Here is a 19,410-nt window from a genome sequence, read left to right as displayed (position 1 = left end):
TCTTGAAATCATAATAAGAACCACCCAGAGGGGTCCAATTGTAGCACTGGTTATTAACAGACTGAGACCGGCACAAAATATATAATAACCTTTAAAATACCAGAGTCAGGAACAGACTGTTAGAATAGCTAGTTAATTTTCTTCTATCTGACTAGGACAATGACCTAATAAGATGGTTAATCATCATTGAACTGATGAGAAAAAAAAAAAAAAGGCCAGCTAACTATTTAAAGAGAGGCTTTAACAACAGATAAAGGATGGACTTGTAGCTACTGCTGTGGGATTCTAAGTCCAGGTAAGAACCTTTGACATACTCTAATTTCAGGGTTTCTTCTATGTGAGAAGCTGCCATAGATTTCAAGGGGAAAAATGTTTTGATGGATATGATAAATTTTACACATTTTATGCTTTGTGTCTTCTACACACGTATGTGTAAGCCCTTAAAGCTCATTAAGTATTCCTTCTGGAGACAGATGAGCCTCAGGTTTATATACTCTTAAAAATACAGAAAATAAGACATTCAAATTTAAAAATAAAGTTTGAAACCCCATTCCTATTACTTTCTAGATAACTGGAACTTCAAGTTTAAAAAAATGGATCTCTGGCCACCTTCTCAAAATGTATCACAAGGCCATTATTTTCACTAACTACATGGAATAGTTAGATTTATTCCCTATTTTCTTTTATTCCATCTTAACTGGATAATATGGGGTAGAGAGTTAGTTAGCAAACATCAGGAAATGAGATGTGTCTCAAAGTCACTTACCCACCTCTACTTTCCTGTTTCAACTCATTGGACTGACTCAAGGTGAGGAAAAAGAAAGAAGTTTTCTAGATAATTCTGTCTTTGAAGGAGAAAAAAAAAATTGCCCAGCATGGTTCCTGGCACAAACTAAGAATTCAATAAATATTAGTTTCCTTCTCCAATTCAGGAAGGTGGCTACCCTTGTAAGACAATTGTTATTGTCAAAGGGAGGTAGAAAATGGGGTAAGTCCTCCCATAAAAGGTCTAAAAAGTAAGTAAATTTGTTTTCTCTTTTTCCCTCCTGGTTTCATGGAGAGGGACCCAGTACAAATTGGGTCACCTGGCTTGCACGGCTTTTCTATGGTCTCTCAAACAGTAAAAGCTTGACACAGGTAAAGAGAGGCTGGTGAGAATTTGGCTCCCTCTCCAGCCCCATGAAACTAAGCAGAACTGGGCTGTTCTGTTGAAGGAAGAATTGCAGTGCTATGTCTGAATGCCTGTGGTCCTGTTTTATAAACATATTGTGTCCCCAAAATTCATTTAAATGTCAGTTTTTTGGGACTCTGAGAAAAAAAAATATGTCCAGAGAAAAATAAGTTAAATTCTCCGAGTCAGGCTTAAAATGTCATGATAAAGTAGAAAGTGTGGTGTTTAGAGCCAAACCTAAATTGATACTCCAACCTTGTAATTACTCTGGAGTCACTTATTACAATTTAGCTTTTCTCAGAAATGAGGGGGGAAAGTGCCCACATTTCTCACTTTTTGTCAGCATATTTTTTCTCAATATCTAGGAGAGAGGTGTGGAATAGTAACCTGTCTGGGAAAGTAGTGGAAATAATCGGGAAAATTAATGACTATGTTGCAAGTTATATTCTCTAGTGGAGCAACAGTGTGGAGAGGTTTTTTTTTTTTCAGCTGGGAGTAACTGGGGAAATATCTAAGAAGGGTGATCTGGGGCAGAATTACAACCAAGAGATGAGGAGGAACATTATAGGTTAAGGACATACAAAAGGGCAGAGTATTGTAGGGACAGTTGATTCCACACAGCTGAAGGAGCTTATGGGTGTGCTGGGAAATAAGACTAAAAACAAGGGCTGGGCTTGGTTCGTAAAGGATCTCGAATAGGAAATGTGAATTTTATTTTGTACGCTACTGGGGACCTCTGAAAGATTCTGAAGGTGGATATGATAGATATAAAACAGGAAGAAGGCTGAAAGGATAATTGGCATTTAATCAATTGCAGTAAACAGGACTAGACTGGTCAGGTAATGGCCTTCAAGAGTTCTTGTTCAGTAGCCAAAAAACAAAACCAACCAAACAAACAAAACTAAGCTAAAGGGCATATGCACACCAAGTCAATCATTCGGAGAGATTTGCATTAATAGAATTAAGTGGTAAAAAATGACTTTCTAACATTTAAATTCTGGGGAAAGATACAGAAAGAGGTATTCATGAAATAAATAACTTAAAATTTATCAAAGGACTGCTTATGATGTTGGGACCACCCAACTAGTGATTTTTTCCTCACTCCACTCCACTCAGTAACTGAATAGGTGCAGGCACGTTTGGAGACCGTGCAAGAAAGTGGAATAACTGGAATTTACTTAGATGTACATAGATGTGGATTTTTGCATTGATGCGTATGTTTATATACACAAGTGATAATATCTTTAGACATTTATAATTTCTGGATTCTACATCATCCATTAAATTCGCATTATATATATTCATGGTCTTTATATGTTTATAACATAGGGACTCAAACCTTATTGAATAAATTAACACATAAAATATATAGTTGATCCTCGTTATTCATGGATTCAGTATTTGTGAATGTGCCTTCTCACTAATGTTTATTTGTAACCCCAAAATCAAGGCTGCTCTTTTGTGGTCATTTGTATGCCTGTACAGAGTGACAAAAAATCAGAATTGTCCAACACACATGGTCCCAGTTGAGGTCAGATAAAATGTGGCTCTGCCTCCTTGTTTTAGCTCTCATATTATAAACAAGCGATCTTTTTACAGTCTATTTAGTGTCATATTTTTTTTTTATTTTTGTGCTTTTTTGGATGATTTTGCTGTTTGTACAGCTCCCAAGCATAGTGTAAAGTGCTGGCCAGTGTCCCAGAGTGCACGAAGGCTGTGATGCGCACGATGGAAAGAATATATGAGCTCCAGATGCTTCCTTCAGGGATGAGCTGTACAGCGCAGTTGGTCACAAATTTTAATGGATCAACAATATATTTAAATTAGATGTCTTTAAACAGAAGCACACATGAAACAAGGTTATAAATTGATTGGTTGATGAAAATACTGTGGCCAGAGATATCCCGGAACCTAACTCTGTATTTCCCCTAAGAAGCATGTTCAGGTTTCGCCAATTGTTTGCAGCAACTTTATAGAACACAAGTACTGCAAATAATAAGAATCAACTGTAATTATACAGCCCTGTTAATTATCACCTATCTATGCTTGTGTGTGTGTCTGTATATAAATATCTTAGATACATAAGTATGTGTTATGCAGATATGTATGAATAAGAATACATTTTATAAACCTCAGTGAAGAACCCACTATTCTAGGGCGCCTGGGTGGCTCAGTTGGTTAAACGACTGCCTTCGGCTCAGGTCACGATCCTGGAGTCCCGGGATCGAGTCCCACATCGGGCTCCCTGCTCAGCCGGGAGTCTGCTTCTCCCTCTGACCCTCTTCCCTCTTGTGCTTTCTCTCTCTCTCAAATAAATAAATAAAATCTTAAAAAAAAAAAGAACCCACTATTCTATATGAAAGAACAAATCTAAGGAAAAAATTGCTCATTTTACTAGTCTTTTAAAATAGAGGCTTAATGAAATAAGTCAGTCAGAGAAAGACAAATACCATATCATTTCACTCATATGTGGAATTTAAGAAACAAAACAGGGCACCTGGGTGGCTCAGTTGGTTGGGCGACTGCCTTTGGCTCAGGTCATGATCCTGGAGTCCCGGGATCGAGTCCCACATCAGGCTCCCTGCTCAGCAGGGAGTCTGCTTCTTCCTCTGACCCTCTTCCCTCTCGTGCTTTCTATCTCTCATTCTCTCTCTCTCTCTCAAATAAATAAATAAAATCTTTAAAAAAACAAAACAAAACAAATGAGCAAAGGGAAAAAACAGAGAGAGAGAGAGAGAGAGGCAAACCAAGAAACAGACTCTTAACTATAGAGAACAAACTGGTGGTTACCAGAGGGGAGGCGGGTGGGGGGAAGGGTTAAATAGGTGATGGGGGTTAAGGAGGGCACTTGTGATGAGCACCGGATGTTGTATGGAAATGTTAAATCACTATGTTGTACACCTGACATTAATATTACACTGTATGTTAACTAACTATAATTTGAATAAAAACCTAAAAAAATAAAAATTAAAAATTAAACAGAGGCTTAATAACTTACAAAATTATAATTTCTCTTGCATTTTGACCTCAAAACTCCACTTGTAAGAATTTGTCCTACAGATAGTATCACACATAAACAAAATGACATATTAAGAAAATGTTCTAATATGAAATACTTAGATACAACCTAAATGTTTATCAACATGTAACTAGCTAGATATATTATGAATAATAGGATAAACTACAACCATAAGAAAACTGAGGAAGTCATTTATTAATATAAAGTATATAAAGTAGCATAAAAAGGTAGAGAGCAGTATTAACGGTATGCTGCCATTTGTGTTAAAAAAGGAAACTATTAGGGACGCCTGAGTGGCTCAGTCATTAAGCGTCTGCCTTCGGCTCAGGTTATGATCCCAGGGTCCTGGGATCAAGCCCCGCATCGGGCTCCCTGCTCGGCAGGAAGCCTGCTTCCCCCTCTCCCACTCCCCCTGCTTGTGTTCCTTCTCTCGCTGTGTCTCTCTCTGTCAAATAAATAAATAAAATATTTTTTTAAAAAAAGGAAACTATTATGTATTTAACTAAAAATACGTATCATATTTCTGGATCATAGTCACTGAAAACTGATATTAGTCCTCAGAATAAGAAACTGGATGCTGGGTGGACAAGGGCTAGAGGAAGAATCTTTAAGATATGTCTTTTTGGTATTTTGTACTTTCAACTACATATATTTTACATATATTCAACTGCATACATTTTCTCTTCAAAAATAAATGAACAAAATTAAAATAAAGTAGGATCGTGATGGTGGTAAGGTCAAGTATGGCTAGAGTCTGTCTGAGAGGTACTTAGAGTATGCTTTGCTCTCTTTAGCAAATCCAAACTCGACCTGCATTTCAAACCTGGTTCTCGAGATATCTCTTCCACGAAATCTTCTGGGCTCAGCCACTGTAATTATAATTCATTACATTGTTTTTCTACCCATTTTGACTGTCTACTATGTGCAAGGCACTCTTCAGCACCTTGTAAAAGTATAAAGATGAATTAAACATATATTTGCCTTCCTAAATTTTATAATGTAGATACGTAAAACATTTAAAATTTTTGTGATTTAAAATTCTTATCTAGTATGTGACTCTATGTTATTTACTTGTTTCAAATTCTCTTCATAAATCTATCTTCCTAATTAAAATATAATCCCCTAAAGCTAGCACTGTGTGTGTGTGTGTGTGTGTGTGTGTGTGTGTGTGTGTGTGTGTGTGTGTGTGTTTGCCCTCCTTTTGTGTCTAGCATTTACCTAGTCTTGTGCTAAGGACATCAAAGATCCTGAATGAGTATTAGTGGGTTTATTGATTGATTGAGGGCAACCTTGCGGCTTTTCTTATTTTTGAATCATATATTGTTAAAGTGAGATAAGTTCTCCTTTTTCTCCCTGAATAGGTGATCATTTCAAACCAAACAACAACAATTGGAAACACTCACATGCTATCGGTAGTTCCATGATGGACTCAAATCAACATTTGAAAAAGACAGCAGAAGCAACACCTCCAAAGGAAAGGGAAACGAGATGCTGCAATGGATTCAAGGTAGGAATAGTTTCATGTTTCCAAACTAAAATAAGTGGAGGGTTTTTTTTTTTTTTTAAACAACCAGTTTTGGAAAAGAACAATATAACAATGATCTATATCTTGATTTAAATAAGTCTTTAAATCTGAAAAAGGAATTTCTTTGGTGATAATTCTGATGGCTAAGAGCTTACTAATGTTAAAAAATTTAGAAATCTTTTGATATCTTCTCTTTGGTTCTTGATGGACCAAAAGATACTTATTAATTTCATTGAAATAAGTCACTGTATAATGAATAATACATAAAAAATCTTGGAATTGACCTATAGGGAGAGCAGATTCATTAGTTTTATGACTTTGTGGTCTTGACCTATTAATTTTTTTTTCTTTTGAAGAACAGCATTTGTTATTCTATTAATTTAAATAATAGAGGCTGGTAGAAAAGAGATTTATAATAACAAGTAAAAACATGAACCAAACACCTAATTACTGACTTAGGAAAGCCATTTAATTTTTTCAAATTCAGGTTAGTAAAAGAAATAATCTTGTGTCTTGATTTTGTCTTACAACTGTAAGACATTAAAGGATATAGTCTGCATTGGGATTTTCATTGACAGAAAGAAGTACTCCCTGAGCACAATGTTGAAGAAACCAAGACTGAGGAAAATTGAAAAGTTTGCCTAACATCATCCAGCTTGAAATTGAAAACCCTTAAACCCAAGTCAAAGTCTTTAAAACCCCATAGGGAATTTTTGAAGAAATTAAAAAAAATTAATTATGGCTGTCTTTTACCAATATATTAAGTGTTTTCCTCAAAGTTGTAGTCTTAATTGCTGAATAAAGACCACAGGAATCAGACTCAGTTGCAATAATGTTATATAATGTCCCTTTTAACTTTGTCCAGAGAACATGTTTGTTTTCAGAGATTAGTCTATTCTGATGAAAGATTTGAGTAATATTTAAGCAGAATAGCAGTCACAAGTAAAAGGTAATGGTGAATGCAAGTCTAAGGTAATATGGTGTGCTCGGTTCTTTCTGCTCTTAAACATTGAGGGTTACAGTGATCTCAAAGTACAGTGATCACATAGTAGAGTGAGAGCAATCTGGCTGAAACAGTTAAAATTTCCAGAATGGTCCCTTGTAGCATATTTGCAAGTTAGTATGCATAAAATAAGTTAATTGCAGTCTAATGATCAAGACCAGAGAGCTAGAATAACAATAGAAGCTAACATTTATTGAGCACATATTAGATGCCAGACACTGTTCTAGCGTTATGCTTCTTAGTGGATTTGTTCCTTACCACAATTCCACCGCCAGATGCTATTATCTCTCTTTTACAGATGAAAAAACTAAGATACAGCGAGGGCAAATGAATCCTTCTCAGTCCCAAAGCTGGTGGTGGAGCCAAGATCTGAACTTAGGCAGTCTGATTCCAAATCCCATGCTCTCAATTCTACTCCACACCTCTATAGTAACTGTGGGTTTCTATAATATTAGTGCCCTCAAAATATTCTGGTAGGTAGGGATTCAGTGATCATCCTCATTCTGTATTTTTAAAAATTCACCTTCAGACCAAGTAATTCAGTATCAAGCAACCATAGGATTCCTAAATTTGTTTATGTGCATGGGCATACACATTTATACATGTTGTTATTGACATGTATTGCAAACTCAGAAATGTATCAAAGTGCAAATAGATAATAGACCTCTTAAAATAACAGCATAATATTTTAATTAATTGAATTTAAATAAAATAAAATTTTAAAAATCAAATAAATAAATAACAACAGCACAGTTTGATTTTTTTCTTACCCCTTTCCCTCAATTTTTGGACTAAACCAACTACATCATATAAACCCTGCTACATTCTTCATGTTTACACTTGTCATTTCTGTGCTTCAGATTTCTTGTACCTTTATGTTGTAATAAAAATTCTTAACAAGGCAATAGTAATGCATCATCATCAAAAAACATAAATAATAAGGCAAAAGTAAAAGTCCCCCCCTTTTGCCTTCATTGCCACTCCCCATTCAAAAACAATCAGAATAACGACCCCTTTTGTAACCATCAGTAGCATTCATATCCTGCTGGTTCCTTTGACTCACTTTCCATATTAGCCGTTAGCCATATTGGACTTTTGCTATTTATCAAAAATGCTGAGCAAACTTCTGACTTGGAGAAGTTTGTACTTGCTGATTTCCCTTCTGAATGTTCTACTTCCAGATACCTTGCTCCTTCATTTCATTCACATTTCTGTTTAAACGTTACCTCATCCTTGACCACCGCATATAAAATACCCTTTCCTACTCATAACTCTTTGATCAAATTTATTTTTTTCATAGCATTTATCACCAGCTGACACTGACACACAAACACACATATGTATATGTGTTTGTGCACATGCGTGCCTTTAATGGCTTAAAGAATTAATTTATTACAACTCTGTAATAATCTTATAGTCCTGAAGTTCAGAAGTCCCAAATGGGTCACAGTGTATTAAAATCAAGGTGTTGGCAGGGCTATGTTCCTTTCTGGAGGCTCTAGGTGACCATCCATTTCCTTGCCTTTTCCAGCTTCTGGAGGCTGCCCAAAGTTTGTGCCTCAAGTCTCTCTTTCATATGCAAAGCTGGTGGTCAGTCATGTAATTCTCAAATGGTGTCAAGTGAACACTGACTCTTATGCTTCCCTCTTCCACATTTAAAGGACCCTTGTGATCATATTGGGTTAACCAGGATAATTCAGGATAATCTCTTTAAGGTCATCTGATTAGCAACTCTATTTGCAACCTTAATACCTCCTTGCCATTTACCTAATGATTTCCTAGATAGGCAGAATAACTGCCCTCAAAGGAAGATGTCCAGGTCCTAATCTCTAAAACTTGTGAAAAAAAATATACTGTGTATATATATATATATATATATGTATATATATATATACACACACACACACTTTGTATATTATATTATTTTATATATTTATATATTTAGTCTTGGTACATTGTATATTTCTAGTAATTTACCCATTTTTATTAAGTTATCCAGTTTGTTGGCATAGTAGTCTCTAAAAAATAGTCTTTCATAGTAGTCTCTAATGATGTTTTCTCTTTTCTTTTTTCTTTTCCTTTCTTTCTCTTCTTTCTTTCTTTCTTTCTTTATTTTGTGAGACAGAGAGATTGAGAGAAAGAAAGGGTGCACCATGCCGGGAGTGGGAAGGGCAGAAGGAGAGAATCTCAAGCAGACTCCGTGCTGAGCCCAATTTGGGACTTGATCTCACAACCCTGAGATCATGACCAGAGCCAAAATCAAGAGTCAGATCCTTAACCGACTGAGACCAATCCTTTTTATTTCTGTGGCATCAATTATAATGTCTCTTTTTTAAAATTTATTTGAGTGTGCTATCTTTTTTCTTAGTCTAAGTGTTTGTTAATTTTTTAATTTTTCAAATAACCAACTTTTAGTTTTATTGGTTGTTTTGTATTGTTTTTCTATTTTATTTATTATTTCTGCTCTGACTTTTGTTATTTCCTTCCTTCTGCTAACTTTGGTCTTGGTTTTTTTCTTTTTCTATCTTGCTGGCATGTAAAGTGAGATGGTTTATTTGAGATCTTTCCTCTTTTTTTTAATGTAGGTGCTATGGAGTTCTCTCAATACTATTTTTTCTGCATTCCATAACTTTTTGTATGTTGTGTTTTCATTTTTGTTTGTCTTGAGGTATTTTTCTAATTACTTCTTTGAATTCTTCTTTGACCCGTTGTTGTTTAAGAATGTGTTGTTTAATTTTCACGTATTTGTGAATTTTCCACTTTTCCTTTTGCTGTCGATTCCTGGTTTCATTCTATCTTGGGGAGAAAAGGTACTTGGTATGATTTCAGTCCTCCTTAATTTGTTAAGATTTATCTTGTGACCTAACATCTGATATATCTTGGAGAAAGATATGTGTAGACTTAAAAGAAATGTGTATTTTGCTGTTGTTAGGTAGAATGTTCTATGTATGCTCTTAGGTTCATTTGCTTTATCGTATTGTTCGAGTTCTCCATTTCTTTATTGATCTTCCATCCATTATTTAAAATGAGGTATTAAAGGTTCCTACTGTATTGCCCTATGTATTTTCTGTTTTGTTTTGTCAATGTTAACTTTATATATTTAGGCACTCTGATGTTGGATACACACACAGATATAATTGTTCTATCTTCCTGGTCAATTGACACTTTTATCATTATATAATGTCCTTTTTTGTTGTGACGTTTTTACTTAAGTTCTATTCTGTCTGATATCAGCACAACCATTCCTGTTCTCCTTTGGTTACCAATTGCATCAAATATCTTTTTCCATCACTTCACTTTCAGCCTCTATGTGTCCTTAAATCTAAAGTGAGTTTCTTATAGACAGGGCATAGTTGAGTCTTATTTTTCTTTTTTTATCCATTCAACCACTTTATGTCTTTTGATGGGGGAGTTTAATCTATTTACATTTAAAGTTATTATTGATAGGGAAGATTTACTATTGCTACAGTGTTGTTTTCTGTTAGTCTTGTACAAGTATACCTCAGAGATATTTTGTTTAGTTTCAGACCACCACCATAATAAAGCAAATATTGCAGTAAAGGGAGTCAAATGATTTTTTTTTTTTTTTGGTTTCTCAGTGCATGCAAAAGTTACGTTTACACTATGATATAGTTTATTAAGTGTGCAAAAGCATTATCCCTAAAACAATGTACACACCTTAATTTTAAAAAATATTGCTAAAAAATGCTAACCATCATATGAGCTTTCAGAAATTTATAATCTTTTTGCTGGTGGAGTGTCTTACCTCAAAGTTCATGGCTGCTGACTGCTCAGGGTGGTAGTTGCTGAAGGTTGGGGCAGCTGTGGCAGTTTCTTAAAATAAGACAGCAGTGAAGTTTGCCACACTGATCAACTCTTCCTTTCACAAGCTATCTGATAGCATTTCACTCACAGTAAAATTTCTTTCAAAACTGGAGTCAATCCTCTCAACCCCTGTTGCTGCTTTAAGCTAAGTTCATATAATATTCTAAATACTTTATTGTCATTTTAACAATCTTCATAGCATCTTCACCAGGAGTAGACTGCCTCACAAGAAACCACTTTATTTGTTTATCCATAAGAAGCAACTCCTCTTCCATTAAAGTTTTTTCAGGAGATTGCAGCAATTCAGCCACATCTTCAGACTCCACTTCTAATTCCAGTTCTCTTCCTATTTCTACCACATCTGCAGTTACTTTCTTCATTCACAAGGCATTCTAACTAGAAATTCTTCAAAGCAACAGAACTATTTGAAGACGAGAAAAAATAAATTTATTTCAGTAAAGCAAGTAGCATAATGATTTTACATTACAAATATTATTGAATTAAGATTAATTTAAAAACCCTATACCTTGCTTCTGAAAGGCAGGAAAAACAGGTGTAGTTTTCAAGAGAAAACTGAAACAAAAAACGATCAAATAATAATTTGTAATATTCGGGGCGCCTGGGTCTTTAAGCGTCGGCCTTCTGCTCAGGTCAGATCCCGGGGTCCTGGGATCGAGCCCCGCCTCGGGCTCCCTGCTCCGCGGGAAGCCTGCTTCTCCCTCTCCCACTCCCCCTGCTTGTGTTCTCTCTCTCGCTGTGTCTCTCTCTTTCAAATAAATAAAATCTTTAAAAATAATAATAATTTGTAGTATTCAACCATGATAATTTTGCATTTCAGTAAAACAAACTAAAACAGTGCCTCATATCATCATATTAACATGGAAAATAAGTTTGTTAAAAAATAAGAGCTCTAAGAATAAAAATGGAAACAGTGAAGGATTAAATTCCAGCAAATATTTAATTAGTGTATACTCATCCTATTTTATAATTTTGCCTGACTTCTTATCATCCCAGCTGCCCCCTCCGCACCTTCCTTCTCTGGATCTCTCCTTTATAGGATTCTCCCCCCAACTTTTAGGTGGCTATGGTTAACCTAAACTCTTCTTTTTCATTTTTTCAGGCTAAAAGGACCACAGGGTTTTTTTTTTGCTTACCACCCCCGCCTCCCGCCCGGCTCCCGAGAGAGAAAGCACATATGCACAAAGGCAGGGGGTAGAGGGAGAGGGAGAGAGAGAGAGAATCCTAAGCAGGTTCGATCTCACGACCCTGAGATCATGACCTGAGTAGAAGTCAAGAGTAGTTCACTCAATGGACAAGCCACCCAGTCGTCCTAAGAGTTTTACCTTTGGAGGTGCTGTGGCCTCACCTCAAAGCCATAAGAATGGGAAACTCATCTTACACATTTTCTTCTTCTAAGTATCAACGCCTCTCCAGAGTCTGACTGCTTTGTTTGTCCTCCCATGTCTTCCTCCAGGTGGTTTTTTTGTTTCCCCGTAGACTTTATAATTGTTATTTGCTGGTGGATCAGTTTCGTGGGAACTTACTGAGCTCTTTTGGAAGTGGAAATGGTTATACATATTTAAAAATCACCCTGGCTGCAGTGTGAAAAGGGTAACAATGAGGAAAGAGAGATGCCGGTTAGAAAAGGAGGTAATCTGAGTGAAACGATGGTCATTTAAGTAGAAATATAAAGTGAGGCATGTTCAAAAGAGAGAAATTTATAAGGTTAAATTTTTAACTTTGGGGAATTGATTGGATGTAACCCAGAAGAGTGCAGCTTCTAGCTTGAGCAGCAGGGAGAAGGTAGTGACACAGGAAGAAGAGGTGAAAAGGGAGGAAGAAGAGAGAGATCTGGATGTAGCCATCAAAGCCTCATTGCAGTTCTAATGTGGCCATTTTGGAAAAGCAATGTAAAACTCAGCAAAAGCAATCATGGCTCAAGATATAAGTTTGGTAATCATCAGCATCTAGCTGGTAATAAAAACAATGACAACTGCTATGTGTAAAGGGTATGTGGAGTAAAAAAAGAGAGTCTGAAACAAAACCCTGAAAAAAAAAATTGAAAAATGAGAGGGGGTGCGGAGCAAGATGGCAGAGGAGTAGGAGACATAGATTTCGTCTGGTCTCAGGAACTCAGCTGAATAGGGATCAAACCATTCTGAACACCTATGAACTCAACAGGAGATGGAAGAGAAGAATAGCAACAACTCTCTGAACAGAAAAGCAACCACTTTCTGGAAGGTAGGACATGCGGAGAAGTGAATCCGGGGCAATATTCGGGAGGATAGATGGCGGGGGAGGGTGTCACCGTTGGCCGCTTCTGGCAAGTGATAGAGCCGCGGAGCACAAAATCGGAACTTTTAGAAGTCAGCTCCGCTGAGGGACGTCGCTCCGGTGGCTAAGCGGGGGGTGGAACCCTCGCGGGACAGTGTGGTCTCGGGACCCTCGGGGTCACAGAAAGACAGGGGGTGCCTGAGTGCGGCAGAGCCCCCAGGTATCAGAGCGGGGGAGCCGGCTGCAGAGACAGAGCCCAGGCGCGGGCTCTCAGCTCGGGGTTGCCATAAACCGTGATCTGCGGCCCAGTCGGACCACTGCTCCTCCAGCAGGGACCCAAAAAGTGGCAAATCCGGGGAGACTCCCCTTCCTCTCCCAGGAGGAGCAGCGCGGGAGCACACTGCAGGGATCTGCTGGGTTTGGAGACTCCACACACATCTCTGGGTCGGGTCCCAGAGATAGAAATGCTCGGTCACAGGCCGGGTGACCACGGAGTGCGGTCAGAGACCGGGGAGCCGGGAGTGATTGACAGCTTTTTTCTGGGGGCGCACTGAGGAGTGGGACCCCGAGTTCTCAGCTCCTCTGGGCAGAGATTGAGAGGCCACCATTTTCACTCTCATCCTCCAAAGCTGTAGGGAAAGCTTACAGGGAACAAAAGCTCCCGAGAGCAAACCCGAGCAGATTACTTAGCCTGGACCTGACAAGGGCGGGGCAATTCCCCTTCCGGCAAAGACATTTGGGAACCATGGCAATAGGCCCCTCCCCCAGAAGATCAGCAAGAACAGACAGCCAAGACCAAGTTTACTGATCAATGAGAACGGCAGAACTCTAGTGCTAGGGGAATACTGCACATAGAACTCATGGCTTTTTTACCATGATTCTTTTGTCTTTCAAAGTTAATTTTTTTAACTGTTTTGGTTTTTATTTTTATTTTTCCTTTTTTCAACCAACATCTTATCAATCCCTTTTTTAAAAAAACATTTTTATTTTTCATTTTTAGAGTCATATTCTATCCCTTCATAGTAGTTACCCTTATTTTTGGCATATATATATATATATATATGTATATAAGTTGTTCTACGTCTCTCTTTAAAATTTTGAGATACAGTTTCTTCTAACAGATCAAAATATACCCGAAATCTCTAGTGTATGGCTTTGTTCTAGTCTTCTGCCTGATCACATTCTCTCCCCTTTTTTTCTTTCTTTCTTCTTTTTTTTAATCCTCTTCTTTCTTTTTTCAAACAACCTCTTATCAATTCCTTTTATAAAATTTTTTATAATTTTCATCTTTACAGTCATATTCCATCCCTTCATGGTATCAACCCTTATTTTGTACATATATGTCTTTCTTTAAAATTTTGGGAGGCACTTTCTTCTAACAGACCAAAATACACCCAAAATCTAGTGTGTGGCACTGATCTATGCACAGCTTGATCATATTTGATCATATTCTGGTTTTTTTTGTTCTGTTTTTGTTTGTTTTTATCTTTTTTTCTCTCTCTCCCTTTACTTTTCCTTTCGTTCCCTTTCTTTTCCCCTGGTTTCAGGTCTTTTATGATTTGTTTACAGTATATTTTCTGGGGACGTTGTTACCCTGTTAGCATTTTGTTCTCTCATTTATCTATTCTCCTCTGGACAAAATGACATGACGGAAAAAATCACCTCAAAAAAAAGAACAAGAGGTAGTACTGTCTGCCAACGACCTATGCAATACGGACATTAGTACGATGTGGAACCTACAGTTCAGAATCATGATCTTAAAGTTACCAGCTGGGCTTGAAAAAAGCATGGAAGTTATTAGAGAAACCCTTTGTGGAGAAATAAAATAAATAAAATCTAACCAAGTCGAAATCAAAAAGGCTATTAATGAGGTACAATCAAAAATGGGGGCACTAACTGCTAGGATAAATGAGGCAGAAGAGAGAATCAGCGATATAGAAGACCAAATGATGGAAAATAAAGAAGCTGAGAAAAAGAGAGATAAACAACTACTGGATCACGAGGGCAGAATTCGAGAGATAAGCGATACCATAAGACGAAACAACATTAGAATACTTGGGATCCCAGAAGAAGAAGAAAGAGAGAGAGGGGCAGAAGGTATATAGGAGCAAATTATAACAGAGAACTTCCCTAATGTGGGGAAGGAAACAGGCATCATAATCCAGGAGGCACGGAGAACCCCTCTCAAAATCATAAAAATAGGTCAACACCCCGACATCTAATAGTAAAACTTACGAGTCTCAGAGACAAAGAGAAAATCTTGAAAGCAGTTCAGGAGAAGAGATATGTAACCTACAATGGTAGAAACATTGGATTGGAAGCAGACCTATCCACAGAGACCTGGCAGGCCAGAAAGGACTGGCATGATATATTCAGAGCACTAAATGAGAAAAATATGCAGCCAAGAATACTATATCCAGCTAGGCTGTCACTGAAAATAGAAGGAGAGATAAAAATCTTCCAGGACAAACAAAAACTAAAGGAATTTGCAAACACGAAACCAGCCCTCCAAGAAATATTGAAAGGGGTCCTCTAAGCAAAGAGAGAGCCTAAAAGCAGCATAGACCAGAAAGGAACACAGACAATATACAGAAAGTCACCTTACAGGCTATACAATGGCACCAAATTCATATCTTTCCAGAGTTACCCTGAATGTAAATGGGCTAAATGCCCCAATCAAAAGACACAGGCTCTCAGATTGGATTCAAAAACAGGAGACCCATCAATATGCTATCTACAAGAGACTCATTTTAGACCCAAAGGCACTCCCAAACTGAAAGTGAGGGGGTGGAAAACCATTTACCATGCTAATGGACACCAAACGAAAGCTGGGGTGGCAATCCTTATATCAGACAAATTAGATTTTAAAACAAAGAGTGTAAAAAGAGATGAGGACGGACACTCTATCCTACTTAAAGGGTCTATCCAACAAGAAGATCTAACAATTGTAAATATCTTTGCCCCTAACATGGGAGCAGCCAATTATATAAGCCAATCAAGAACAAAAGCAAAGAAACACATTGACAACAGTACAATAATAGTGGGGGACTTTAACACCCCCCTGACCGAAATGGACAGATCATCTAAGCAAAAGATCAACAAGGAAATAAAGACTTTAAATGACACACTGGACCAAATGGACTTTACAGACATATTCAGAACATTCCATCCCAAAGCAACGGAAAATACATTCTTCTCTAGTGCCCATGGAACATTCTCCAGAATTGATCACATCCTAGCTCACAAATCAGGTCTCAACCAGTACCAAAAGATTGGGATTATTCCCTGCATATTTTCAGACCACAGTGCTCTGAAACTAGAACTCAATCACAAGAGGAAAGTTGGAAAGAACTCAAATACATGGAGGCTAAAGAGCATCCTACTAAAGAATGAATGGGTCAACCAGGAAATTAAAGAAGAATTAAAAAAATTCATGGAAACCAATGAAAATGAAAACACAACTATTCAAAATCTTTGGGATACAGCAAAGGCAGTCCTAAGAGGAAAGTATGTAGCAATACAAGCCTTTCTCAAGAAACAAGAAAGGTCTCAAATACACAACCTAACCCTACCTACACCTAAAGGGGCTAGAGAAAAAAACAGCAAATCAAGCCTAAACCCAGCAGAAGAAGGGAAATAATAAAGATCAGAGCAGAAATCAGTGAAATAGAAACCAAAAGAACAGTAGAACAGATCAACGAAACTAGGAGCTGGTTCTTTGAAAGAATTAACAAGATTGATAAACCCCTGGCCAGACTTATCAAAAAGAAAAGAGAAATGACCCAAATCAACAAAATCATGAATGAAAGAGGAGAGATCCCAACCAACACCAAAGAAATACAAACAATTATAAGAACATATTATGAGCAACTCTATGCCAGCAAATTAGATAACCTGAAAGAAATGGGTGCATTCCTAGAGATGTATCAACTACAAAACTGAACCAGGAAGAAGTAGAAAATCTGAGCAGACCTATAACCACTAAGGAAATTGAAGCAGTCATCAAAAATCTCCCAACAAACAAAAGCCCAGGGCCAGATGGCTTCCCAGGGGAATTCTACCAAACATTTAAAGAAGAATTAATACCTATTCTCCTGAAACTGTTCCACAAAATAGAAATAGAAGGAAAACTTCCAAGTTCGTTTTATGAGGCCACCATTACCTTGATCCCCAAACCAGACAAAGACCCCATCCAAAAGGAGAATTACAGACCAATATCCTTGAAGAATATGGATGCAAAAATTCTCACCAAAATAGTAGCCAATAGGATCCAACAGTACATTAAAAGGATTATTCACCACGACCAAGTGGGATTTATCCCTGGGCTGCAAGGTTGGTTCAACATCCACAAATCAATCAACGTGATACAATAAATTAACAAAAGAAAGAACAAGAATCATATGATCCTCTCAATAGATGCAGGAAAAGCATTTGACAAAGTACAGGATCCTTTCTTGATCAAAACTCTTCAGAGTATAGGGATAGAGGGTACATACCTCAATATCATAAAAGCCATTTTGAAAAACCTACAGTGAATATCATTCTCAATGGGGAAAAACTGAGAGCTTTCCCCTAAGGTCAGGAACACGGCAGGGATGTCCACTATCACCACTGCTAATCAACATAGTATTAGAAGTCCTAGCCACAGCAATCAGACAACAAAAAGAAATCAAAGGCATCCAAATCGGCAAAGAGGAAGTCAAACACTCACTCTTTGCAGATGATATGATACTTTATGTGGAAAACCCAAAAGACTCCACCCCAAAACTGCTAGAACTCATACAGAAAATCAGTCAAGTGGCAGGGTATAAAATCAGTGCACAGAAATCAGTGGCATTCCTATACACCAACAACAAGACAGAAGAAAGAGATATTAAGGAGTCGATCCCATTTACAATTGTACTCAAAACCATAAGATACCTAGGAATAAATCTAACCAAAGAGGCAAAGGATCTGTACTCAGAAAACTATAAAATACTCATGAAAGAAATTGAGGAAGACACAAAGAAATGGGAAAACGTTCCATGCTCATGGATTGGAAGAACAAATATTGTGAAGATATCAATGCTACCTCGTGCAATCTACACATTCAATGGAATCCCCACCAAAATACCATCCACTTTTTTCAAAGAAATAGAACAAATACTCCTAAAATTTGTATGGAACCAGAAAAGACCCCGAATAGCCAGAAGAATTTTGAAAAAGAAAAGCAAAGCTGGCAGCATCACAATTCCGGATTTCCAGCCCTATTACAAAGCTGTCATCATCAAGACAGTATGGTACTGGCACAAAAACAGACACATAGATCAATGGAACACAATAGAGAGCCCAGAAATGGACCCTCAACTCTATGGTCAATTAATCTTCTACAAAGCAGGAAAAAATGTCCAATGGAAAGAAGACAGTCTCTTCAACAAATGGTGTTGGGAAAATTGGACAGCCACATGCAGAATGAAACTGGCCATTTCCTTACACCACACACAAAAATAGACTCAAAATGGCTGAAAGACCTAAATGTGAGACAGGAGTCCATCAGAATCCTAAAGGAGAACACAGGCAGCAACCTCCTCGACTCAGCCGCAGCAACTTCTTCCCAGAAACATCGCCAAAGGCAGGGGAAACAGGGACAAAAATGAACTATTGGGATTTCATCAAGATAAAAAGCTTTTGCACAGCAAAAGAAACAGTCCACAAAACCAAAAGACAACCAACAGAATGGGAGAAGATATTTGCAAATGACATATCAGATAAAGGGCTGGTATTCAAAATCTATAAAGAACTTATCAAACTCAACACCCAAAGAACAAATAATCCAATCAAGAAATGGGCAGAGTTTATGAACAGACATTTTTCCAAAGAAGACATCCAAGTGGCCAACAGACACATGAAAAAGTGCTCAACATTGCTTGGCATCAGGGAAATCCAAATCAAAACCTCAATGAGATACCACCTCACACCCGTCAGAATGGCTAAAATTAACAAGTCAGGAAACGATGGATGTTGGCGGGGATGTGGAGAAAGGGGAACCCTCCTACACTGTTGGTGGGAATGCAAGCTGGTACAGCCACTCTGCAAAACACTATGGAAGTTCCTCAAAAAGTTGAAAATAGAGCTACCATATGATCCAGCAATTGCACTACTTGGTATTTACCCCAAAGATACAAATGTAGGGATCTGAAGGAGTACGTGCACCCCGATGTTTATAGCAGCAATGTCCACAATAGCCAAACTGTGGAAAGAGCCAAGATGTCCATCGACAGATGAATGGATAAAGAAGAAGTGGTATATATACACAATGGAATATTATGCAGCCATCAAAAGGAATGAGATCTTGCCATTTGCAACGACGTGGATGGAACTGGAGGGTGTTATGCTGAGTGAAATAAGTCAATCAGAGAAAGACATGTATCATATGACCTCACTGATAGGAGGAATTCTTAATCTCAGGAAGCAAACTGAGGGTTGCTGGAGTGGGGGGGGGTGGGAGGGATGGGGTGGCTGGGTGATAGACACTGGGGAGGGTATGTGCTATGGCAAGTGCTGTGAATTGTGCAAGACTGTTGAATCACAGATCTGTATCTCTGAAACAAATA

The 19,410-nt window shown here is 37.7% G+C and overlaps 1 protein-coding gene across 3 annotated transcripts in view; it reads left to right on the top strand.

Moving 5' to 3' along the window:
* Positions 1–244: 244 nt before the first annotated feature.
* The window catches only part of LOC113923148 (solute carrier organic anion transporter family member 1B3-like), a 71,591-nt gene continuing 52,425 nt past the window's right edge, over positions 245–19,410 (top strand). For 2 of the 3 annotated variants that reach the window (XR_003520191.2, XM_027595765.1), the window contains exons 1-2: positions 245–295; positions 5,552–5,697. Coding sequence is in view for 2 of the 3 variants with exons in the window: in XM_027595765.1 (XP_027451566.1) it covers positions 5,611–5,697 (87 nt within the window). In the remaining variant the exon portion in view is untranslated. Of the gene's footprint in view, positions 296–4,988; positions 5,062–5,551; positions 5,698–19,410 lie in introns of those variants that run through there. The other variant, XM_027595766.1, reaches the window with a different exon arrangement.

This window comes from Zalophus californianus, chromosome 9 (genome assembly GCF_009762305.2).
Source record: "Zalophus californianus isolate mZalCal1 chromosome 9, mZalCal1.pri.v2, whole genome shotgun sequence".
NCBI classification, from domain to species: domain Eukaryota; kingdom Metazoa; phylum Chordata; class Mammalia; order Carnivora; family Otariidae; genus Zalophus; species Zalophus californianus.
Note: the sequence above shows the minus strand (reverse complement) of the source record. Positions and strands in the feature narration are given on the sequence as shown.